This window comes from Lichenostomus cassidix, chromosome 1 (genome assembly GCF_008360975.1).
Source record: "Lichenostomus cassidix isolate B80296 chromosome 1, HeHo_3.0, whole genome shotgun sequence".
In the NCBI taxonomy this organism is placed as follows: Eukaryota; Metazoa; Chordata; class Aves; order Passeriformes; family Meliphagidae; genus Lichenostomus; species Lichenostomus cassidix.
In genome coordinates this window covers 37,648,078-37,675,262 of record NC_139479.1, presented here as the reverse complement: position 1 = coordinate 37,675,262, position 27,185 = coordinate 37,648,078, and the positions used below count along the sequence as shown (strand labels likewise).

General features: G+C 38.0%; 1 protein-coding gene across 1 annotated transcript in view; it reads left to right on the top strand.

Moving 5' to 3' along the window:
• Positions 1 to 27,185, top strand: part of ITGBL1 (integrin subunit beta like 1) — a 131,365-nt gene that overhangs the window by 98,509 nt on the left and 5,671 nt on the right. The window contains exons 8-9 of the mRNA XM_085057005.1: positions 10,353 to 10,469; positions 20,971 to 21,117. Of these exons, the coding sequence (XP_084913131.1) occupies positions 10,353 to 10,469; positions 20,971 to 21,117 (264 nt within the window). The remainder of the gene's footprint in view (positions 1 to 10,352; positions 10,470 to 20,970; positions 21,118 to 27,185) is intronic.

The window sequence follows — 27,185 nt, the reverse complement described above, 5'->3', positions numbered from 1 at the left end:
CTACAGTACTTATGAGGCTTTACAGTCTTAACATTTTTAATCAGTTGTAAAAGATCCTCTTACTCTCTGATTTATATAATAGACCTTAGTTTTTCTATTTTTGCTTCATTTGACTGCAGAATGTTTCCAACTCTATAAAAAAATTGACATTTTGTTAGTATCTTATCTTAAATTTTTCCATGTATCAATCTTGATAACAGTATCACTTACTAAATAGTGACTTTTAAAGACAGAAATTATTAGTCATATACTCAAACCAAAAGGGATACAATATTTAATATCAAGCATATAAGTCAAATTTTCCTCAAAATCTTATTGACTAAAGTTTTCAAGGGACTAATGACTGGTCATGTGTTTGCAATTCTGCAGCTGCTGGAGGATTTTTAGTGTTTTCTGGGGAACACTGTGGACTCTTCTTTCTCTCTCTTCCCTCTTGAGAGTAACTATGTGAGGAATTGCAAGTTATATAAAACTTCCCTGGCACTCCCAGAAGTTCATCAGTCTCTGCACTGATGTGAAAAATACTTTCTCCCTCCCTGGTTTCCATTCAGTTTCAAGGACCTCTTATTTCCCACTGATGGTGTTTCCTCCTCTGTCCAGAGGGTGACAGTGGCCAAGGATTAAAGCTCTTCCAGATGCATCAGTGTTTTCAGTGGGCCACCCCACTGAGAACAAATAAAGCGTGTTGGTGGCAAAGTGGGTCAGGAGTGAAAGCAGGTGGTAGAGAACAGCCAGGTTGGCTGCTCAATGAGACTGCTGCATTTTGCATCTACAACTTAAACACACAGGTTAATCTGTTGATTGTGGCTGAACAGCGAAATAAAGCTCATTTTCAGCCAAGGCAGAAATCTTGGCAGGAGCACATCTTCTTTAGCAGTGATGCTTCTAGAAATTTTGGGGCTAATTCACACTATGAACCTCATTTCTTGCTCTCAGAATTAGCAAGAATATTAAGGTACAGACAATTGCTTAAGTATTGGACTCTTCATAGAAGTTTTTGAGTTAGCTAGGTAAAAAAAAATTGCCTTAATTTTAGTGTTTCAGAGCCCTGTTGTGTTTGTCAGGAAGGTTTAGAGACTGATCTCAAATCCACCTCTTTTTTTGTGGAAATAGAGGAGCCCTCATTGATAGGCTTTAATTACCTGTTGCATGTGTTTCAACTAGCTTGAAAACTGCTGTCTATGATTGCTGGGTTTTATTCAGGTCATCCAAACAGGAGGCTGAGTACAAACATGTGTAGCTTCTTGTTAGACCTGTTCCCTCCAGCTCAGTCCAACCAGTGCTCTTGCCTGCTCACAAGGTTCTCTCAAGACGGATGAACAAAGAGGGAATTACTTTCAAGGACTTCAAGGAGGTACACACCTGTAGAGTGATACATAATGTGCCTGGCTGGTCCTTTGAGAACCCTTGGGTCACTGGTTTGTTATTGCTATGCACTCTTCTTGAAATCTGTAAACTCAGGGTTGTTTGCAATGAAGAATTTACTACTAATACTTCAAATTCATAGAGTGGGAAAATCTAGGATTGTGTTGTCTTCTAAAGATAAACCTTGTATTTAAAAAGCTGTTACTTCTTCACTCAAACTCCTTCAAAAGCTGTTATTTCTCCGTTCCATATTAGATACTTTTCCACAGAGCCAGCCTTTTTGGGTGCTGGGAAGAAGCATTATTTCACAGATGCCATTAAATTTGGGGCAAAGATTTTAAGAGCCATAAGGCAATGTCTCTACAACAGATTAAACAGAGAGCCTTGTAACAAGAGGCTAGTGCACAATCTGGCCAGTTGGCAGCAAAAAAGGAAAAAATTGCTTAAGAGTGAGGGTAAGAGCATTTTAGCTTGGAACAACTCAGTAGATGATGCAGTTGCTAGGAAATGTCTTTCATTTCTGGAAAAAGTCTTGAGGTGAAAGCTAATCAATAAGGTGGATACAGTGTGATATCATTTGTTGCCATGGTTTCTGAACTTAGCAGTCTGTTATCTGCACATTATATTGATGGTTGCTATGCAGTTGAATCTTTTCATATTGTTGTTTTACCATTATTAAGTACTTTAATCTCAGCTAAAGCTTGAAAGAGCAGACCACTTAGGAGTTTAAATGTTTTAATAGATAGGCTTCTATTACAACCCTAAAATATCTTGAATTTTACTACCTAATAAACAACAGACATCAGCAGGAAGTGAACAAGGTTAACATTTTGGTGATTAAATTTCCACAAAGCAGTTGACATTTTCTAGTAAATTAATCTGCAAATTAAATATCTCAGTGGAATTAGTGCTATGACTCATTACATGGCAGATCATGTATAAAAAAGGGGTAAGCAGTCAATCCTCTGGATGATAAGGCAGTCAAATGTATAAAGCTCTAAATGGCTCAAAAGCCATCACAGCTTCTTGAACAATGGCCTTGTGTTTCATGTACCTTTCACTGTGGGATTCTACCTCTTTATTATATTTGGCCTTTGCTAGAAAATGTTTTGTAGGATCTTATGCTAAGCATCAGGCAGCTGAACAGGCTGAAAAAGAAGTGAGACTTATTTTTTCTGGTAGTTGTCAAGGTGAAGAGAAAGCATTCTCAGGTCAGATCCTTTAAATCAAACATAACTTCATTTTAAGTATTCTGTGGAGATGTTAGTTTTAGTAGAATGCTTTGTATCCTTTGCTTGATTTATTGGCATCTCTTTGCAACATTTTTTCTTAGTTAGAGATTTTGAGAGCATTTTAGAGGGAAAGAATGAAAAAGGGATGAGGAGAGGGAGGGAAGTTAAAAATCAGATGATGGCTTGCTGAATTCTAGGGTTTGTACATTTTCAGAGTGACATTTTCCATGCTATTTTTCTCTCTTTCCCCAATGCATTCCTTCTCCTCCCCTTCAATTTCCACTGTCCTCTGCCTTAACAGCACATTTCTTTAGAAAGTGTTTTGTCACCTTTTTTCTTGTCTTCTTCACACATCTCTCCTCTGTGTGGTGACTTTGACTATCACCTTTCTTTTAAATAGAGAAGTAATTGCCTTCCTAGTCCTACTTGTCCTCTTAATATAGTGAGTGAACTGTCAAGGATGTGCCCCCAGTGGGAGAACCTGAGGAAGATGTCACCAGAAAAAGTGATGCATGCAGCTAAAATCCTGCTCCTGCAAAGTGGGCAAGGGTGTTCGGGATAACTCCTCTCCTGGAACTCCTCTAGAAATTCCCTGTTGGCTGTGCAGAAACACAATAGGAGCTTTTGAGTGTATCCTCAAAGTAGTGCTACTGAGAGCAGGCAGATGGAGGAGACCTGTTAGCTTGGTGAGGATAGCAGATATCAAGTTAAAAATCTGAAAAGGAAACAGCACAGCAGTACTTCTTACCAAAATTTTTAAAGATAGGGAGGGGAAAGATGGAAAAAAAAAATAAAAAAGAAAGCATGGAAGAGGAGATACAAATCAGTATTTCTGATTGGCAGGAGCTCTAAAAGACTACCTGATGCTAAATCTGTAAAGTGGTGCTGTTGAGTGGAATTATCTGAAGAAGTATTTCACTATTAAGCTGTCACAAAGAAAAAGCATTTACTTCAGATGCCATATGCCAACTGTGCAATCAGGCTTCCTGTCATACAGTGTGTGTGTTCTAAAGCTGAGGGACAAGTCTCAGCCATTTGAAATTGCTCTTGCATAACACTTGCTTTTACACTACTGCATATTCAGTTGCTTGCACTGTTGTGAAAGCTGTGTCGTTTGGGATAGCATACTTTAACTCCTTGAGATTTTTTATTTTGGGATTATTTGGGTTTTTTGTGTTTTGAGGTTTTTAACCCTTAAAGACAAACTAATCTGTCAGATGTTTTTTAGTGCTCTTTCACATCATAAAGCAATTCAATTTATAAAATTCTAAAAGAAGCATACCTTTTCTGTCTAAGAAAGTATGCCCCTAGGGGTATGGGAAAAGGGAAAGCTCAGTACTTTGTAGTAGTGAGCAACTTCATAAAACACACATACAGGAGTAGAAAGTCTCAGGCAGCTTTAACAAAAGACTTTCTTAATTTGTGAATTTCTGCTATTTTACTTAGGCCAAATATTTTTACCAACAGCCTTTGCAAGACACTGAGTGTAGGTGATAAGCAGACATAGGAGTTTAAGTACCCTCTCTTAAAGGAAAAGGATAAAGGCTCCAGAGCCACCATGACCTGGCTGCATTGCATACGCCTGTGAAGCCTTTCTATCTGTTCCTGTCCCTTTCCCATGGGACTGTGAAGTTCCATGTAACACTGGATGGCCCCATGTCACTAAGAACTGAACACAGACTTGGAGTGGGTTTTCCAAGCATGTCATGGAAATTAAAATAAAAACATGTAACAGCAAAAGCATTTAGTGAAAGTACCCTGGAGGTAAAGCAACATGGAGTAAGAAGTTGCCAGCTGTAGCTACAAGTCTTTGAAATGTACGATATAGTTATATAATAACAGTTAGCTGATTACACTTATTTCAGACTTGTTGGTAGTGCTGAATGTAGTAGCAGTTATTGCAGTTGAGAGGTGACTAGTAAGACTAAACAAATACAGTTATTTTACCCAGTGATATGCTTCAGCTACTGTCCATGTTATTTAAATAAAAATCTAAGAATTTGCTGCTACAATTTACTTCAGTGTGCAAAATTCTTGAAAAAAATGAGTAAAAAAATATGAAGTTTGGAAATTACTTTAGATTTATTAGAGCAATTTTCATTTCTTTTTATGTCAGCATGATTCAGCTAAGCCCTTCTCTGGAGCTTTTATATCTTTAGTTGAGGTCTTGGGTCAGTCATGCTGCAAATAATCTCTTTTTATGAGTAGACTCAAGGCATGTTTAATTTCTGTAAACTGCTTTAGAAAGAGAAAGTTCCCAATCCAAATCCAAACAAGTAGTTGTTCTTGTAATAATTACATAATATTTTTCCTTATGTATGAAGAGATAAATGCACAAATTTACTTTTTATAATGTGTTGCAGAAAAAAAAGTACTTGTTGCTTGAACATTTTCTGGAAAACCCAAATTTTAAATTATATCCACAAAATCCAGCCCTCCCCTCAAAGCCCTGACAACCCAGGAGAGAAATTGTGTGCAGACCAAGAAAAGAAATCCTTTGTGGTTCTTGTATCTTGTACTGATATAAGTTCATAACGCTTTTTCAGAAGAGGAATTTTTTTTTTTCCCAGCAGGGTACAGATTCATATCTTGCTTGCCTAAAATCCTTGTAAGAAGCTAATCCCCAGATTTTCTTCATTTGGGTGAGATCGGTCAGATATTCATGCATTTAAAGAGGTTCTAAGGATACTTTTTACATACTTAAAATGCTTCCAAATGTTCCTTTTTTCCTGGGTGGTTCATAAACCACCCAACCAACCAGATCCAAGAATTGCCTGCATTTTTAAACCCAACGATCCCTTCATGTGTGAGGCAGAATTATTTTTTGTCTAGTCAGTACCATATTTTTATATGAACTTTTTTAAAAGCCATCCTATATTGGAATTAATTCCAGACAATTTTTGGACTAGGACATGCAAAACACACAATGCATGGCCACTGAGAAATCTGTAGTTTTTTCCTGCTTGATTCTCTAAATTTCTCCACATTGATCAAGCTCAGCTGGAGTGTACTGCTCTTAACATCTCAGTCTGAGCAAGGCATGGTGATATTGCCCACCCTATTTTTGGCAAGTCTTGCCTTTTGTTTGCTAATTTTGTGGTACTGTTTGTTCCCTTTACTGGTCTTTTTTTGCCTACACCCATCAATCAGTGAATTTTCTTTTTCCTTACTTGAATTTGCTTCCTGCTATTGCTTCCTTCAGCCACATCTGCTTCCTCCCACCCTTTATGTCCACTGAAACTTTGTGATCTTCTGTACAAATCTTCCCATCCCACTTCTCTGATCTGCCATTTCTGAACATTATTTTAGATCATCTTGCTCACATCCAGCATGAAATGAGTTCTGTTGGCAGAAAGACACAGCAGCTTTACCAAATGTGCTCCAGTTGCCTGAGATTACTTGATAACAAAGAAATTGCAATTTCTGATAGGCAATACTTTCAGAATTTAAGCCTGGGACCTTAACATGTGGCCTCTGACCACAGAGCAGAAAAGGCCTTACTAAAGGCATATTCCCTCCTATTTATAAGTAGCCTGAGACACAATTTTTCTGATATGCCAAATGAACCTGTCTTGCTTTTACCACAGTCTCAGTGCAATTTGGCACTGTATTCCTTACACATTAAAAAAAAATTAAAAATGTCTTTATATATTTGTTTTCATTTAGAAGACAAAAATTCATCATTCTGCACAGAAAAACCTTTTATGTTGTACAGTTATAGACAGGGAAAAACAATTAAATATATGTTGTTATTATATTCAGTGTTTATTTTTACATTGAAAGCTATTACTATTTCTTCCTGGTATTTTTGCTGGCAATAACAGGGTAAAAATGCTTTATTACACAAATTACATACTTCTAGCACAGTGTTTTAAAATTAACTGTACAAAGGAGACTTTCAGTCAATCCATATAGGCAGCTGGAAATTGGTTTGAGTGCAAGCAGCTAATGGTTACAGCAATTTGCATGGGGGCAGGTTTAATGTAAATCTAGGCACTGTTTAGTTGTTTTTATAAATGTTTGACATGAGCGATGAAAAAATTCTTTAGTGAATGGGGAATAAAATCAAAAGCTAAATGCTTTAGGCATTTTTTTTTAGAATTTTAGAGTCAGTCATCTAACGAACTTGTGTTTTGATGAGATGTGGCACTTTAATTCCCTTTAAAAACAAAAAACCCAACCTAAGCTGATCTTTTGTCACTCTTCAAGTACTAACAATTATTAGTGATAGGTTAATACTCCTATTGTACATCAATGGGAGGAAGAAGTGTGAGGAAATATTAAGACTGTAGGCAAATAAATGTCTTGTATAATTATTCTATTCTTAGCATCTTGAATTGCAATAAGTAGCTTAAGCTTTTCAATGCTAATAGCTTCTACAACTTCCATCATAAAGCTTCCTTCATCTGAAGCCATCAGACTGGCATTTATGCTCTCTGTTCAGCAAGGAAGACTGGAAGCCACTTGCTATGAAATTTCTAAGGTCAACTGGTTTCTTTTTCCTCATAAAGTGTAGCTCTTGCACAGATGGTTGAGAAGGTGGAGAATATTATAGTGTTTAATTGTTTCTGTGTGCCTTGGAATTTAAAGAGAATTTAGGATGTATGGCAGTAGCTTTCCCTGCATAATCAGGTTGCTATGGCAAACCTATTATTCTATACAAAGAAAGAGTATGTTTAGTAAAGTGCTGATCCCTTTTCAGTATAATGTGAGCATCAAATTACTTTTGAATGATAGAATTTGTTTGGTAGGTATTTTATCACAATAGCTAAGAGAAGAAGGTCACAGAATAAGGTGTGGCTTCTGATATTTCAGTAGCAGATCATCCTATATATTTAGCTGTTCAGAAGCAATAGGACTTTAATTCTTTGTTAAATTATCTCCTTAGAGTGAGCCCACTTTGCATAATCTAACCAAAATCTACTACTTTTGGAGGCAAAATATTTTTATAGCCAGTACAAAGTCACAGTTGTTTAGTGACACCACTAAATTATTTTCTCATGCTGATCTTGTAACATTTGTAAAAGCAAAGGAACTAATATTTTGAATATTAATTTCAGCAGCAGTGTACTAAGCTACTGTAATTGTATCTTTGAATATTTAAAAGTAAAGAAATAGCTCAAAGAAATCCTTTTGCAGAGCACTTGCTGGCTGAGGTTTCTGTCTACCACACCCTGAATTTAGGTGGGAGCCATGCAAAATAAAATATGAGACACAGCTTGGGAAAGTAGGGACTAAATTCTCTTTGATCTTGCATCTCTTACGTGACAAAAATGTGCCCAATCTGCCCAGGGATGGGCTTCCCTCCATTTTTCTGCTGGTGAAACTGTTGCACATTATCTAAAATGAATAAATATTACTTGAAGCAGGGACTGAGAGGAAGCTGTTCCCATTGCAGCACAAGGAACCAGCCAGTGGACCCTGAGTTAAGAAATTAAGCATTACAGCAGATAATGCTTAGTTACAAAACATGTAGGATCCTCACTACAGGACTTTCCTTTGCTCATTCCTTTGGAGGATTTTCCATCTCTGATGACTCCTCTAGTCAAAGCAGCTTGCTTAAAATGATTTTACTGTCTCCAGGCATCCTTATTATAACAGTGGCTGGCCAGGATACCACTGCTGAAGATTCCTCTTTTGTTTACTTTAGAGTCCCCACAGCAGATGGGTTCTGTTCATCAGGTGCCTCTCAGCCTGTAGGTTACTGACTGTTCCTTGGGACACTGATGTGGCATTTTTGTAAAAGTGATCAAGTTTCCTAAGGTGAATGCATTAAAAGAGATAAATTAGACTCAATACAATTCTCTATATATTTAAGCACTGAGGATTTTTTTTTTCCAATTTCTAATGTGGCTGTCCTTGACAAGTAATTATAGCTTGGAGAATGCAGGCAAATAACATAATTTCTTCTGTAGCCAGTCATATCTTAAATTTTGACATGGTTACTAAGCACAACTCTATTTCATGATGTGGTGGATGCACTTCCTGGAAAAAGTTTCTTTCTGTAACAAGCATCTGCATATAATTCCCAATGCAGCAGTTTTTAAACTATGCATATAATAAAGGTATTAAGAAGTATTTGCTCTAATTCTCTTTATCAGCATGTCTTTTTTCAAATTCTTGCACTTTATGTCCTTCTAGATTGAATCTTGGTGCATAAAAAGGTCAGCTCAGAAGTGCACTGTACATTGAGGATTGGGAAGATGAAGAGTAGAGAAGTTATAAAATGAGCTCGGATTTTTTTTCCATAATTAATAAGATCACTTTTTATTCAAACTTAATTAGGCTGTTTTCTTAAAAAAAAAAAACAAACCAAAATAAAAAAAACCAAACAACAAAACCCAAAACAAACAAACAAACAAAAACAAACCAAACCCAAAAAACCAAACCAAACAAAAAAAACCCAAACCAAACCAAAACAAAAAACCGGAAGAAACAACAACAACAAAAAACAAACAAGCAAACAAAAAAACCAGAACAAACCAAACCCCAAATCCCAGAAACAATATAACAAATTAAGGTTTGAAGTTGGGGAAAAAATTATGTTAACAATTATTTGTCAGTACACTACTCTAAAATGTTTTATTATCACAAAACCTACAGTTAGAAAACCTCCACGAAGGTTTTCATTAGCAGTCCTTTCCTGTTCAGTAAAATATTTCAGCAAATGCTGAAAAAAATTACTGCAGTGTGTTGTGAACTCTCTGGTTGCATAATGAAAGGCTGCACTTGGAGGATATTTTTTACTTTCTAGAAACACAGAAAATTTGGGGTTTGCTGTCAGTAGAGCAGTGACCATGCCCAAGATGAATTTCATTGATATTGTGATTAAATTAAAGCAATAGGAGCAGATTTTCTGCATCCTAATCCATGTCTCTGGTGGCCATTTTTTACACACAATATCCTTTCTCAAGCCCATCAAATATATGAGCTTGGTCCATGGTTTGTGCCATACTTAGAATGTTCTCACACCAGCATTGCATAAAACAATTAAAAAACATACAGAGGCAAACTCTTAGAAGTTAGGGCCCATTACCTGAACTGAGTTTGTCTCAGATATATGCAATGTAAGACTGCCCTTGATACTACTTTTTCCACATTTACTGCTCACTTCTCTTAGGGTTTTAGAATGACAATCTGTGGGAGCTTGGATAAATCTGTTGCCCCTTCAAGCTCTGGGGAGATCTCTTGTGAATAGATTGATGGAAGGGCAGACTCTAGCAGAGGTTGTGCTTATTTCCTCAGATCTAGACAAGGAAAATGATAGTTTTTTTTTTCTTTCAAAAATCTTGACAGAGTATTTGAGGTATTGTTTTTCTGCATGAATAGAGAGTATCTTAGCTCTATGCACAGACTATTTAATTCTGATCACATTCGTCTTGGTGTTTCTGAGGTATGAGCTAAATATGTCAGATCAATTACAGAGGTTAATTATGCAGATAAGCATGGGCCATCTCAGTTATGCTAAGTTCAGATATGAAAAACATGCAATGCCCGTGATTGTTTATTGTTGCTGTTTCCACTAAGATTGTAACAGTGATATACTTTCCATCTGGTTGCCATGGAGGAGGGTAGTTTTGTTTTGCTATGGTTTTATTTGTTTGTTTTTTAATTGTGTTCATGTGCTGCACTTTAATTAATACAACATGACTTGTAGTTTGTCTTTGGGGGTAGGATGTAGCATAAATTTAGAGTATTATTTAATTTATTTTACTTTACTGAAATCATAACTCTAACCATTGTTTATTCTTACAGGGAGATGTGAATGTGGCCAATGCACTTGTTTCCCTCCAGGAGACAACAGAGTACATGGCAAAAACTGTGAATGTGATGATCGACAGTGTGAAAATGCGGATGGTGATGTCTGTGGGGGTATGTGTTCACTTAATATCACATAACATAGCATAATTTATCAGCAGAACAGAACTAAATCTTGACAGTTTATAGCTTTCTGTTCCCCTTGATTTTATAGTGTAATGTCACTATAGGCTATTTGCATTACTGCTTAATAATAAGATTGCAGATTTTTGTAAGGAACAAGCGCTAGAAGTATTGAATATGTTAGTGAATATTTATTTTAAGACTTCAGGAATGCTAATTCATAAAAGGAACTGCTGTAGTATATGCTAAATTCCATCAGTTTTCATTAGAGAAGAATACAGACACTTAAAGAAAAACTAAAATGTAAGGTAACTACTTTGTGTTTACTACAGTTGATGTTTTATTGAGGATGTTGTAATAAACCTAAAGGTACTAATGACCAGCAAAACTAAAATATTTCCTATTCACTGACAGAGATAAGCCTGTTTTCTAAAATAATAGCAAAATGTGTTATGAAAGAATCTAAAATGCCTGAGAGACAGTGTCATAGTAATTGTAGAAGCAGATGGTTTATTCTAGTGTTGACAGTGAAAACCTTACCTTGTGATATTTTGGTGAAGTATGTTGGTGTTTAGCAATATTTCAAGGTAGTTTTGGATATGTAAGTGTATGCAGACCACATGGCATTTTATATGCAGGTGAACAATATTCATCCTAAACACTCTCTTTGTAGATTTTATTTGTTTTATTTTTAAAATGACTGTTTGATTCTAACTATTAACCAAGTAGTTGGTATGAACAATGGTACATTGTATTATATTCCTTATTACTATGTATGAAAAAGAATGTATTGCTTCATGATCCTCATGCACATAAGAAATTCTGACTACAGGGAATATTTGTTCAAGGTGTCTGCCATGCAGAATATAGACATATATAGAAAATTGTGGTTTGAATGTCTAACCAGCCATAAAAATAGTTTACAACATTTAGGGCAATTCAATAACATTAGTGTGTAGAAAAATAATAATTTGAAATTTAATTTTGTGTAAAGGACATAAAAGCACTGAAAAGCATTGAAAATATGTTTCATGTTTGTTAGAAATTAAATAGTTGGGAAACAAAATTCATAATTATCCATGCTAAAAATATCTTTTCTGTTTATATCACTTGTATTTTACATTATTCAGTAACTGTGCTTCCATGTTAATATTGCTAATGATACGGCACATTTTGGAAAATATAGACAAAAATCCCATTCTTCCTTATTAGGAAGGATACATAAATAATTTTAATTATTGATGCTGGATAGAGCACCTCACACTTAAATGAATAATCTCCTCTACACTGAAGCCAGTGCCCAATTTTCTACCATGCAGAAGACACTCTAGATCCCACTTTTACCTGAATAAAGTCTTCCCTTTAGTCCAAATAGCTTTATCCAAAGAGAATGGGAGAAATTAATTACTGAATTCAGAACCCATATGCTTTAAGCTTATTTTCCTCATTTTGAAGCAACAAATGCAAAGGGAGATAGGTGTCATACTCTTATGAGTCTCATACTCAATTTTTCCACTTTGACTTGTGGTCATAGTTCAGTTACTAATGCTTCTCTTCAGGTGAAAGGAATTATATGGGAAAACACAATTCAAGTGACTATGTCCTGTTTGAAATTGCACTGCACAGCATCTGACAGGATTTTGAAAGGCCAGTCCTGTGTTTTTTTCTGTTTCAGAGAGCTAAGTTAATTCCTTGTTCTTTCCCCAAAATCATAGAATAAGCACCAAATCCGGTTGTCCTGGGCTTTCTTGCGAATAAAAGGAGAGGAAGGAAGTATGGCATTAGCTGATTATTAAATCCACCAAGATCTGAGCTGACTTCTGAGGTGCCTCTGGGGAGACTAGAGCACCTTTGCTCACTCACAGATGTCTGAATTTGGTGAGGTGAAGCTGGTATCTCGAGTTTCAATCTCCCAGTTAGAAGTCATGCCACTGCTAATACTATCCTCTAAAAATTATAGGATTTATGAGTAGATCTGTTGGGATTTGAGTAATAAATAATTGGCAAATTGTTAATTTAATAAACTTGGTATTTCAATTCTTGTTCTATTATTTTTCTAAATATAATTTGAGATATTTTCAGTTTATTCTACATTTGGTTATAATTTACTCCTTGAAATAAGTTCCTGTGTTACTATTGTTGCCTGATTGCCTGCCACTTCTGTTCTTTTGCAGAGAAGAACTGGTTTCCTCTTCCTCTGGTTCTGTTCTTATGCCACAGAAGTGTTTCTTTGCACTTTTTCGGGCATTTCATTTGAATCCGTGAGATTCAAATTAACAAACAGATATCTTGTTAATCATGCAGTTCTCTTCCATATACCATTTTACCTCTTCTTGGCAGCTGGAGCTCTGAAATGGCTCCATCCCTTATTTCTCTTCTCTCTCCCTCTCTTATTTTATTTTTTCATTCTTTCTACTTCCCCCCTCCCCCCACTTTTTTTTTTTTACTGCTGTCAGATCCTCAAAGATTCTTTTTTTGGTCATCCAGTGTCTGTCTGTGCTTCTGATCCACATGCCTCAAGAGGCCACCCTGCACCCCAATGTTTTAGGGGAGTACCTATTGAGGTGTAAGTACTATGTACAAAAACAGATTCAGAGGGTGCCCATGAATTGCAGCTTTCTGTTCACTCACCATTTAGCAAATTAACTCCCTTCACCTTCAAGCTCATACTATGAGCCATTTACTCATTATGCATTTTCTGTGACTTCGTCTTTCCTGCAGCTTCATTGAAATGTCTCTGACTGCACGCAGGAATATACAGTATTTAATGTATCTCCCCTTTTAGGACATTTTACTCCTTTTAATCTTATTTTCTTTCATCTTTTGCAATTTATCCATTTAAAGAACGTTTCTTATCAATTTTGCATTAATAGCACACACATTCCCCTCTCTTCCTTTTGGGTTTGCCCATGCTTCCATCTCAGCCTGAACTCTTGGAAATGTCTTGCTGAACTGCTTATTCCTTCCTCTTTCCTTGTCCTCTTTTCATTGCTATTTTTCTACCACTGTTGCTACCTAGACAATCACAGTAAGGACATAAGCCCTTGCTAGTAAATCTGTCTTCAGAGAATTATAAGCTGGACTGTGTGGGGTCTGACAGTGAGCACTGAGTGCCTATAAACACAAAAAAGGAAGACCAGTGTTTTCAGATTAAATGCGTGCTGAAATGAGAAATGTGAATGACAACCTAAATGATTTGAATAAGAATTGTTGCTGGCCTACTTCATCCAGCAGAGACTGATTAATAGCTTGCTTTCCAGACCAGCTGTCCATGCAACGACAGGAAGACATGAGGCGAAAGCTATGATAAATTAGGGTAAAACTGAATGAGACCCTGTGGCCATGTTTCTGCATGATTGTAGTGAGTCATTCGCTTAAAAATTCAGCTGTCCATCAATGCGGTACCAAGAATAGAGACTTAATGTCTCCACAAAGACAGAGGTTGCAGGAGGACTCGGCACAGATTTCACAGCACTCTGCTATTAGAAATTGATTCGTATAATTATGGAATCACAGAATGGTTTGGGTTGAAGGGGACCTTTAAAGATCATCTAGTCCAACCGCCCCTGACATGGGCAGGGAACCTTCCATGAAGACCAGGCTGCTCAGAGCCCCATCCAACCTGGCCTTGAATGTTTTTGGGGATAGGGAATCCACATCTCTTGGCAACCTGCTGGAAGTCTCAACATGCTAATCATAAAAAAAAATCTCTTTGTTAACTCCAAGCTAAACACACTATCTTTCAGTTTAAAACCCTTACCCCTTGTTTTGTCACTGGAGACCTTGGTAAAAAAATCTCTTTCCATCTTTCTTATACTCCCCCTTTATAACATGGAAAGGCCACAGTAAGGCCTCCCCAGAGACTTCTCTTCTCCAGGCTAAACAATCTCAATGCTCTCAGGCATCCCTGGTAAGCGGGGTGCTCCATCCCTCTGACCATTGTTAGGGACCTTCTCGGGTCTGCTCCAACAGATTCATGTCTTTCTTGTATTAGGGTCCAGGTGGGGTCCCACCAGAGTGGAGTGGAGGGGGAGACTCACCTTCCTTGAGCTGCTTTCCAGGCCTTTCCTTCACCTTCCACTTCCTTTGTCTGTGCCTCTGTACAGAGACTTAATGTGCTAAGTCTGGAGGAGATGTCTCATGCAGCCTTTTTGAGATAGATATGTTCTCCCTAATGTCCTATTCCCTACTGTTCAGGTTTTTTGATTATGCAAGATCTTCCCACATATGTTGCAGTGTTGATCCACGGAAGTATTTAACGTCACATTTCCTTTGGCTTTACTTGGTCCTTTGAGTCTTTCATGTACAATACAAGTTAAGTGGTTTTCATGCATACACATGGCTGGAGAATCATAGGTTTGCCAGCACTAGTTCTTGGCAAGGCTGTGTCATTTTTTACACTAGGCTTGATATTTACTCATCCTGCATCCTGGTGAGACATACTTCTCTCTGCCCTCTGAGGTTATGCCTGTCCTGCTCGCTGCAGGTGTGTCCTTGAGCTTTCAAGTGTTATTTGTTTCCTTTCTGTGTCCAGTCACATTTTTTGGTGATTTCATCTCTGGCTGCTCCACCTCACTGTGTTGACTGGTGTCCATCCTTTCTCTTTCAGGACTGAGGGCAGGCAGACAACAAGAACTCAGAACAACAGTAAAGATCAATTTGAAATGGATTTGATAATGCTCTTAAATCCATTCTCTTTGATTTGTTCTTTGAATGCTTATTGGCCTACCTATGAATTCTTGTCACAGCCAAATAGCAGCCAGTGAAGGAATGAAAAAAAATCCTTTGGGGTCCTCTGCATGCTACAAGTTCCTGTAGAATTATGCTGATTAAAAACTCTGCATTCATCATATAATTGTTTTATGAGAGTGCAGACCTTCTGATTTTGACAAAATAATGCATTCCTCAGTTTACTCCTGTGAATATGTTGTTGGTCATCAATGTAGGTCATGTATTTGACTTCATTCTGTTGTTTCTTCTGGTGCTTACACATTTCCATTCATACATCATTTGAGTGAGGACTAAGATTTCCAATGTATGAATTGCCAGAGAACAAGGGCAAATCTGGAGATTAAAAGGCACACATATACCTTAGGCCACAGTTCCCAGATTTCCGATGATTCAAACTTTTTTAGAAAGAAACTTCCATACCACATTCTTATAATCAGTGATGGATTCTAGGAGTGCACAGTCATCATCAGGATGTACAATGGTAAAGCTCCCACTCAAGAGTCTGGTATAAGTTGTCCCTAATTGCCATGTTCCTTTGAATATAAAATTTTCATTACTATCCAGCCAGGCTAAATAATTGGATTCAGAGGAAGTACTGCGTTTTTTTTCTTTTTTTGGAATATAAGATATACAACAGAAAATGTAAAATCTTTTTTTCTAATGAAAGTTCTAGGTCCATACTGCAGAAATCATGAATGACATTTATTTTTGTCATCTGTTCGGTGAAGCAGAAGCATGATATTTTCAGATAACATGTTCTTATGAGGACCAATAAGACCATAACCATAGAAATGAGAGAGCTATGATTAATTATATGCCTCATTAAGCAAAGCTAAGTATGGTACAGTTGCTGTCAGACAATTTCCTCATTTCTTCCACTAAATGTTGATCCACAGAAACAGAAGTATCTAAGATGGTTGTGGAACTCTCTAATATATGTAAAAAAAAAAATTAGGAAAGAAAAATATCACCTGTCTAAAGAAAGACAGGTTTTGGCACTGACGGGTCTGAGAATTCAGAAATAGGAATTCAACTCCTGACTCTACCATGGCTCCTCCGACTATATGGCACATAATTTCAAAGTCTTCCACCACCTAAAGTAAAGCACCCTTTATCATCTGTGGTTCCCAGGACTACCTTTGCCTAACCCCATCTTGGCTCCACCAGGACACAGGGGTACCTGCCTGGCTGCTGCCATCATGAGGATGTCCTTGATGCCTTAGGGCATGTCCAATAGCACTGGACACCTCTAATTTCTGTGAAGTTACTGCCATGTTAAAATAAGAGTTTATATCCTACCCAACAGGTCTTCTATCTGCTCTATTGAGAAGTCTGTAGAGCAGACCATATTCTTTTGACTGAAGAATCTGAAGAACATACAATTGTTACATCACTATATATACACACTATATAGTGAATTTTATATATATATACAAAACTTAATAGAGAATTTTTATCATGGTATTTGTTACTGAAAAATGCAATTCATTCTCCTGGGAAAAAAAACAAAGCAACAAAACAAACAGAAAACCAAACCAACAGTTCAAACACATGTTTACTGAGTAAACTGGTGCTAACAGAAGTGAAAATTACTGCATTAAATAGTGGAGAAATCATAGTCCAACTGGAATAAAACTAATGTGAATTAGGGTTTTATTTTGACAATACTAAGAGGAGAGTTAATGATTCCATGCCTGTGTCCTTGTGTTTAACTGCTTCATCCTAGCTCAGAGGCACATCCAGGGGCAATAACAGACAAATTCAAAGGATCAGTAGATATTAGATACAAGAGTGACTACTGTAGCTAGTACCAGTATTAATGGCATTGCATAGTCTGTATTAAATTATTTTTCTTTTCTAGTTTTTCTTTAAAATGCACTACAGATTTCTGTCCTGGTCACCCAGACATTTGTGTAGGTGTATGAAAAGTCAAGACTTTACATAGATGCACAGAGAACTTAGTTTGGCTTTTCAGATAGCATAAATTGAGATTTTGGTTTGCAAAAAGCACTTTAATCTTTCTGCTCAAATGAGCAGTAAAGGAATTGCTAGTACATTACCCTTTAAGTTGATTATTAGATATTAATTTTTAAATCCAAAAGGGGCTTTTCTGTTGAACCTCTTCTAATGGGCGATAAATACCCCAATAGCCATTACATTATACCCTTGCTTCCCCTATGTTGGAAGTCTGTGCACTGTGTGCAGCAAATACTGTCTCTGAGCAGGCCATGCTCTCAGAACTCCTGAACATGTGTAGCCCACACCAACTTCACCTGAAAGTTTGTTTCAATATTCATCACCCTTGTTTGAAATGGTGGTTCGGTTCTTAAATGATTTTGCCTGTCTCAGGTTTTCTCTCTTGCTTTGTCTTTCTCCAGTAGTTTGAGAATCCCCATTCAGATACACTTTGAATTCCTTGGAACATTTTAGTACCCCTTCCAAGTTTTGCAAAAATTTCTTCAGACATGCATATCACAGAGTTGCAGGAATTTAAACCATCTCATCAATGCTCTAATTTTGTTCCTACTCACTTTTCTCTGGATAGGTAGATGTGAGGATGACATTGGCCCTTTTTGCTGCAATGTTTCACTTGAAGGTGTTACTGAGCTCCCTGACTGTTGTGTTGCCCCAACTGGAGCCACAGCCCACCTTTATAAGCCTATAGACAAGACTAACTGACCTACTTTGAAAATATAATATACAGCCAGTATTTTGCTTCACATTTGTATTAGGCTTCTCCAAGTGCAGTTGTCACAACTGTTCTGGTCTTCTGGTATTTAGGAAAAACTAAAAAATAAAAGTCAGCATTTCAATAATGTTTTTACCAACTTCTTCAGCATATTTGAGCAGGATAATGAAGCCTACTCACTTAGAAATATTTCTCTCAGATAGATGTGGTTTAATATTCTCTTCTGTTAATAATATAATGGAAAGTCCTGTGATTTAAAAGAAAAAATAAAACCGGAAATCCTGTTTCTATTTAAATACAGAGAGAAATATTTGTTTCATTTACTGTGGTGTTCTATATCAGGGATCCTGTGTTATGCTGCAATATTTTTAGAACACTTTTAAAACTTATTTTTTCATCCAGTTAAAATCCATTATATTATATTAGTTTGAGAAACTTCTGTTCCTGAGGTGCCAAATGTTGCTTGGATCTGGCTTCAGTGTGCCCTTCAGGAACATCATCTGGTTGTAATAGTTAGCCTATAAATAAGCTTCCTCTGTAATGATTACTTCACTTTTTTCATTGTGCTGCTGCTCCCATGTAGTGCCTTTTGTATTACAAAATGATCATGCAGGTTTTTGGGGAACACCGACAACAGCTGCACGAGTAGTCCTAAACTGAAATTTCCCAACAACACAATTTAGATTCCAAGCATGGCAAGAAATAATTCCTCCTGGTGTCTGGTTTTGTTCAGGTTGATTTGGGTTATACTGAGCCCCTGCTAATAATCTGTCACAGCTTGCTGTGTTGCTGCATTCATATTTCACATTCAAATCTTGTGGTTTTTTGAGTTATAATTCTAAATAAAAGGACATGTATTTGACACTATCTTTTTCTCTTCTCTACCTCTCCCCCATCAAAGTCTTTATTCTTTGAGAATTGATTTTTAAAACATTGTTAATTATTTAAAAGTATTCTAACATATTTTTATGAATGAGCATTTGCAATGCAATTTGTTTGTCATTTTAATTGTTTTATGTTAAGTCTGAAATGTTGATGGATGAACACTTCCTGGTAAGTCTGCTTAATCTGAATAGCTAGGGGTAAAGAAAAATCTCTCATTGAAGAAGTCCAGCCAAAACGAATTGCTTAACATCATAAAATACTGATTTAACTATTCAGATTACCCCTTTTTCCAGAGATTTGCAAGGAGGATATTCACAACTAGACCATGTAATGCAGTTTTTCTCGGGGTTCCACACACACACATGAGATACCTTAGAGTTAAAATGCACTGGTCTGAACACTTGTACACTTGCCACCATAATGGATGAGGCATCCAAAAAGCTGCAGCTGCCCAAGCTGGTGTCAGCTAGGAACATACATTGGTTTTGTAAAACGGATTATTTGAGACAAAAGAATCCTTTATGTTTTGAAGATTTATATGGCAAAAAGGAGAGATATGGTCATTACAGAAAACTGCAAGTGAAATTTTATGTGGTAAACTGCAAGCTCTGTTTGCTGCAAATTTATAGATTATTCATTACCTTTTCATTCGACTTGTGTAAAGGCTTTACAGCCCAGATAAGTCTCTTCATTCAGTAATACATAATGACTACAAGAAAAATGCCTTAAAATTATTTTCTCAGTGAATTTGCCATGGATTTGTTGCTATTCACTGCTAAAATGAGTACAAGGGTTTGTATCTTCACAAATAATTTTCCAGCAGTGACATGCAGTTGTATGTTTTGATCTTAATTGGTTGAGATAATCTGAGTTCTAATCTCTATGTTAGTAATTAAAAACAAATAAGGTAGATAAAAATGCTCTGATAGAAGCTTAATTTCACTAAGTTAATGTAGAAAATTGCATGACATCTATCTGGAAGGAAAATATGGGTAAGTATATATGTTTCTTTTCTACCTCTTGTATTTTATGTTGTCATATAGTTCTTGTTTCCCAGTCTAACACAGAAGTTCAAGTAGCATCAAGCTTCTATTGTTGCTCTTCAATTTTTAGAAGTGGGTAGGAATATTAAGACTGTGTCATTGTAGACTGAGCCTTATCATATTATATCATAGCTAATATGATAAAAAAACCCCAAAGATCAATACAGAGTCCGGGATGCAAAAATTATTATGAACTTTTGCATGCTGGGAAATGACAGCTCCAAGATTTTGGAGCTCCCTGTATTTTTGTAATTAAAATTTGTAAAGTATTTGACCATCAGTAAACTTGAATAAATTCCACTTACAGCAAACTACCAGGTTTGTCTCTCCTTTGGGCTTCTGCCAGAGCTGCCTCTCAGTTTCCAATACTGAGTTGCACTGGAGGCTCATGAGGAGTCCACTAATCAGAAAAACAAAATTTCTGGTTTGCTTCCCTGCATCCTATGGCTCAGTGCTTCCCCAGATACTCCTACTGCTTGTTCCCTTCTTCCCAGCCCATGCTCCCAAATTATCTCAGTCCCTTCATTTCTACTCCCTTGCCCTACATAGCAGGTAGGATAGGACAAAAGTCATTGGTGTGTGTAATTTGCTTCCTAGTTAACTGATTAGCTAAGAAATTATTGTCTCTGATGCAGAAATATTATTCAAAGCTGAAAACTGTTATCTGGGATGGGAGACTTTTTTTTACTTCTGTTTTTATTTTTCTATTCTCCACTTCCATATTCTTGTCTGTATTTGTCATCACTTTTTTCTTCTTCCAGGCCAAATTTTCTACTCAGTTTACTAGTAAACATATTTTAATTTTTTTATTAATCTTTGTCCAAATAATTCTCAAAAAATTCTATTTCATCTTTCTCCACCCCTCCTTTAAAACATGAATTATGGCTTCTAGGGTCTGTGTTTCACCCATGTTCTAAAGTTTCTTTGACCTTTCCCTCTCTTGTTTTCTGCACATCACTAGGGTACCCCATTTAACACAAGAATGGGAGAACTGGAGAAGGCCATCCTGCTGGGCAGCTGTGCTGTCCACCCATCTGTCTGTCTATCCCATAGCATGCAGTTCATTCTGCAGGAGCCTGGATCTGTGACCACAGTCACTGGTTTCTGCTTGTCTTGCTCATGACTAACCTTGCTGTCATTACAGGCCATGGCATCTGCTCGTGTGGCCGATGCATTTGCCAGGATGGGTGGTTTGGAAAGTTGTGCCAGCACTCAAGGAAGTGCAACATGACAGAGGAGGAGAGCAGAAGTCTGTGCGAGTCAGCGGATGGCGTGTTATGCTCCGGGAAGGGTAAGATCTGGCAGCTGAGCTACCCTGTGTCAGCGCCTGCCAGAGGAAAATAATCACATTCTGGAAGACTAATGTGCGTGGCAGGGGGTTGTTGTTTAGTAACCATTTCTTTCAAAGGGAGTCATTATTAAAAGGATGTTATATTTGGCTCCATAATGCACTTACATCCATTTTGTTAGGTACCAACCCCAGCCATACACATTCTGCAGCGTTGCTCTCCTATGCAATTTGTTAGTAGCATATAATTTCCTGTGTGTGTTTAGCTGATGGTCTATGTGGAACAGCTGTACGTTATAAACTAACTGTTAGTGCTCCTTCCACTTTGAGGGAAAAGGGCACTATGCACAGTAGTGGGGAAGATGGCAAATGTGATATATTGGACAATAGTAAGTGGAGGAGAGTGTTTAACAGCAACATGTGCTATCCTTAATTGGTCTGCTCCCCAACATAGCTGCGAAGGAAAAGTAGATGTCTACAACTCCCTCAAATGAATCCAACAAACTTTCTCATTTACTAATTTTCATTCTGGTGGTTGCATCAGCTTCAGTTCAGCTCTAAAAAATTGCCACAGGGAAGAATAAAAGTTAGAAAATCTTGATAATTATCTGAAATTATTCTCTGAGGTTCTTACCTTGCAGTCTTTCAGGCTAGGAAATTGCATTAATGGAAAGAGGGCTTTTTAGCATCCCCATAAGTGCAAATTGCCTATTTTTGTATATACGTCTGAAAGAGAATAGACAAAAAAGAGACTGGTTGGAGGCTAGAATGCACTCAGTCCAGACTACGTGCCATTTCCTATATTTGTATGTCCCTTGCATAGACAGGAAAGAAACCTGCCAACTGGAAAAAACAGTTAGGAGCCTTCTACATCAGGCAGATTTCCAGTTTTCCCTTTGGTAACTTTTATTTCAGTGCAAAGGAAATTTAAATGGGGTTTCCAGCCCAGCCTTCATCCATCTGTATTATCACTTATCAGAATTCTCCCCCATTGCATCATTTCATTTTATTTTGGTTTTTTTCCCCTGAGTTGATGCAATGTCATAAAAAATGAAGAAGTTGCACTGTTCCTCTGTTTTTTCCAGATGGGACTATCTTTAAATTTGTATATGTGTAAGAGGATGGTGAGTTACTGGAGAAATGGAAATTACTCTGTTTTACTGCAGAAGTTAACTTTTTTTCCCTTAATATGTGCCTCACTATGATATTTTGTATAAACTGTGAAGGTGAGGGAATACGCTTAGTGTCAATAAAATGCACTATGTAAGATTCTGTATAAATATAAACATGAAAAATTATGTTGATTTTTAAAATATTCATACTATCTGCTGCCTTTTTTTAAGGATGGTTGAGAGCTATTTATTCCATCCTGTGGGCCTTACAGTGAGAACAATTAGCTCTGAGCATGTATATCAAGGGTACAATTTATTTTAAGGCTTTGGGAGAAGATAATGCATCAGGAATTTGCAGAGATATCAAGGATTTTTTCCCTATGTTGGCTGTGCTACCAGGGCATGGTTTGGGATCTGGTCACTGTTGCAATCTGAGGCAGCCTGAAAGTTGCTCTAGATTGTAATCAGCAGCAGGCAGGTTGTGTTGTTGACATGATTGCATGAACAGAGGTTCCAAAGGCACAGATTTTCTAGGTGGTAGCTCTCTTTTGAACAGCCTTTACTTCCCATTGGAATTACAAACCTGACAGGCTCTTCTCAGTGGTACCAAGCAGTAAAACAAGAGGAAACCGGCAGAAAACAATGCACAGGAAGTTCCACCTGAGTATGAGGAAGCACTTCATACTATGTGGGTGACTGAGCACTGGAACAGATTGCCCAGGGAGGCTGAGGAGTCTCCTCACTGGAGATATTCAGGAACTGTGTGGCAGCAATCCTACTCTAGGATGACCCTGCTTCAGCAGGGAGATTGGATCAGATGACCCCATTGTTGTCCTTTCAAACCTGACCCATTCAGTGATTCTGGGACCCTAAATCCATATTCAGCATATTCAGTGTTGAGATTTTTTCTTTTTTTTTTTTTTGTTACATTTCTTTGGCCCCTGAGCACATGTGAGCTTCCAATGTCATGGAAGGTTACCCTGAGGACAGTCAATACAAAAAAGCTGTGTCAAATTAGATGTGATAGGAGCTTTATTGTAGGAACAGCTATTCACATGTAAGTGCTAGTCCCAGCAGAGAAATTACCTCTGTAAGGCAACTTCCGTAGTGCTTGGCCAGTAAGTACCCAAGAAGGCTACTATTTCCTGCCTCTTTGCCTGTTCTCTGAGCAGGATGGGGATCACAGGTAAAGATAGTCTAATTACATATAACTTTTGCTGTTATGCTCTTTTCTTTTTGTTTTCTTTTTTTTTTTTTGGTTTTTTTTTGGTGTTTTTTTTTTTTTGGTTTGCTTTGGTTTGTTTTTTTTTTGAAAATCTATTCTAGATGTTAAGATATGTATCTGGAAATCATGTATTACTGGATACTCATACTTTAAAACAGTGTTCATAGCTAGTGAAGCACCACCCAGAAACCAAAATGGTCAATTTTTCTTTCTGATTCATTACAGTGAGAAGAAAAGAATGATTTACTGGTCAAATAAAAGGGAATTTTGAAGCTGTGCCCTAATGGTGGTTATTCCATTTTTGTTGGAAGCCTAGCCAGGATATGCAAGTGCTATAACGGACTGAGGCGAGCTTGAGTTTCTGTATGTAGGTTTCAATAGACTGTGAGGAGTCCTGGTTTTCAGCAGATAATTGCTGAACACTATCAGAAAATTGCACTTGGCTAATATAAGCAAAGTTGGGCACTCACATTGCTAGGCTGCTCTCAGAATCTTGGCTTGCTGACTGTGCCACCTGTAGCAAAAGCTCTTCCCAAGGAAAACAGCAACACCCACCACGCTGCTGCTTCCCTGGCAGTAAAGATAGGGCTGTACATGGCGACTGTAACAGTGCAGGATGTGGGCAAGGTAATGAGCCAAATCCCATCTGAAAGGATCTGGCTGGGATCCCAGGAAACACCCTGCAACTCATTAGACTCAATTAAACTGAGGAGCCTCCCAGAGCAGCATGCCCTCTTCAGGGAAAAGACTTGATACATTCATTTCCCTAACAGATTTTGTATCATGGAGCCTTATCTCCCTTGGTTGACTTGGTGTTAAATTTGCTGTATCTTCTGCAAAACAGTTTTAAACATCGTGGGCATCCCTCAGTAGCAGCATCAGTGCTTGGTTATGCAGAATCACTTTGGGCTTCTTACAGTGTAATATTCTTAATAACTGCTTTAATTTCACTAAAATGCTCCTACTATTCCTCATTATTTTCAGATGTCAGTACCTTGCAGTTTGTATAAACAGAGATATTTGGTTTAAATTACCCCCAAGTATGTCATAGTGTATCTGTTATAGAGCAATCTTCTGATATGTATGCTATCCTCCATTGCCTCCTTTTACAGTGGAATTTTTGATCCTTGTAGGGAGTGTCTGTATTTTCTATGCCAATGGCACAGTAAGCAATACTCAGAACTCACAGCAAAAGGAGATGCTTAATCAAATATTTCCATCCTCAAATGTTCTAATCTCTAGCTGTTCCTGCATATATTTACATGTTCCATATGTTACAAGTTAAAGCATTTCCCTAAAATTAGGCACTGAGTTAATTTTCGTGAATTTAAAATAAGCATTAAATTACATATTTAATTAAAAATTAGATACTCTGCTGAGGCTGTTCTGAAGTTTTGAAGAATTAAGTTTCAGTATTTATCAGAAAAACGATGGAAAACTGGTTGATATCAACAGATTCAAATTTTTTAAAAAATGTATTAGGAATATTACTATGGATTTTATTCAGAGGTCACTGAAAGAACTGGAAAGATGGTGTCATGGTTTGACACTGGCCAAACACCAGGCACTCACAACAGCCGCTCACTCGCTCTCCCCTGCCACAGCTGGGCAGAGCAGAGGAAAAAATATTAAATTTAATGAAGGGGTCATGAGTCAAGATAAGGACTGGGGGAGAAACACTCCAAGGGCAAAACAGGCTCAACTTAGAGTTACAAAATGAATTTATTACTAACAGAGTCAGAGGAGGGTAATGACAAGTAAAATAAACCCTTAAAACACCATTCTTCCCCCCAGCCCCTCCCTCCTTCCCACCGACAGAGCAAGGGACAGGGCATGGAGGTTTGGTCAGTTCATCATCAAGATCTTCTGCTGCTGCTCAGGGAGAGGAGTCCTTCCCCTGCTGGGCCATGGGGTCCCTGCCATGGGAAACAGTTCTCTGTGAACTTCTCCAACGTGGGTCCATCTCACAAGCAGCAGTACATACTCACCTGCTGCAACATGAGTCTCTCCCATGGGCAGACAGCCCTCCCAAAACTGCTGCGGCGTGTGTCCCTTGTCCATGGGCTGCAGTCCTCCAAGGAAAGGCTGCTCCAGCCTGGAATCAGGGTCCTCTCTCTCCACCAGATCTCCCACTGGATCACAGCCTCTCTCAGGCATCCACCTGCTCCAGCATGGGCACCTCCCCATGGGCTGTGGGTGGATCTCTGCATCCTCACGGACCCCATGGGCTGCAGGGCACAGCTGCTCCACCATGGTCATCACCACAGCCTGCAGAGGAATCTCTGCTCCAGCACCTGGAGCACCTCCTCCTCCTCCTTCTCCACTCACCTTGGTGTCTCCATGTTGTTTCCCTCGCATCTTCTCACCTCTTCCTCTTCTCTGGCTAGGAAAAAACTGTGCCCCACTTTGTTTTGATTTTCTTCTTAACTATGCTATCACAGAGGCAAAACCAACATCTCTAATTGGTCCAGCCTTGGCCAGCAGCATGTCCATCTTCAGAGCCATCTGGGATTGGCCCTGCTGGACATGGTGGAAGCTTCTAGCAGCTTCTCACAGAAGCCACCTCTGTGCCCCTGCCTGCTACCAAAAACCAGGCCGAGCAAAACCAACACAGATGAAAAAGTATCATTTTATAGACTTTGGCTCAGGCCCTGTTAAAGTAACACATGAATTCTGTTTAAGTTATATTCTGACATAACCCAGCTCCCTTCCATATTTTTCTTTAATAGTGCATTAAACACATTGGTGACTTTGTAATGGGATCATTCTGGAAATATTGCAAGATGCTAGGATTTTCAAGTGCATTTAACTCGTTTATAAGCATCTACTGTAAAAGGTCAACAGCTTCTTTGGTGACTTTTTTTTAACTCCACTTCTCATAGTTGAAAAGTTTCTGTGTATTCTTTGCTATAATTTATTTGTTGGGTTTTTGGTTTTTTAAAAAATTTTTATCCATTGATATTTGCTGTAACCCCTTCTTAGGGCTAGGTTCACAAAAGGTTTTTTGTTCAGCAGTTACTAAGGCCCCACCTTAATGTTTTCATGTCTGAAATCTGTGTAGGGTCAGTCTGCTGAAGATGGGATCTGTAAAACCCAAGTCTCTTCAGCCAAGTGTTAGAATAATTCAGGAGGAATTATCCTCTCCTTGCAACATTTCTAGTTGCAGAAAAGTCTCCCACACACTTCCCAGCAGGCCTCCTGACACAGGATTTTCTGGGGGCACCTGTCACATTCCAGGATTTAGAGCCATGAACCTTCTCCTGAAGGTAAGGATGTCTCAGAGTCTTCTCTTAAAGAGAGGTTTCTGGTGCTCCATGGGTTATGGCATCACCTGAATTTGACCACAGAGTCCCTCCTTTGCCTGTGAGGGTGTGGCCTGACATCCTTGAGGAGGAGAGCAGCTTGTCCCAACAGGGCGCATTAGGACACGCTGCAGGAATGAGCCAATTGCTGAAAAGGCATTATGTGCACAACTCTTTCTGACCTAAAGCAAATACTTAGTAACTCCGTGGGAGGTGGAGAAGTTTTATTTGTGGTGATGAGGATTTTGGGGGTCTATAGATATTATATATGCTGGTCTTTTGTGGACTCACCCTTAAAAGCTTTAGAGGAGGACTATTTTCTTCCTGGGTGTGATTTTGTTGCCTTCAGTAATAATGGGTCAGGGACAATTTGAGCTTTTCTAGTAAAAAAAAAAAAGAAGTAACTGGGAAGAGAAACCCTGATTGTAGGTC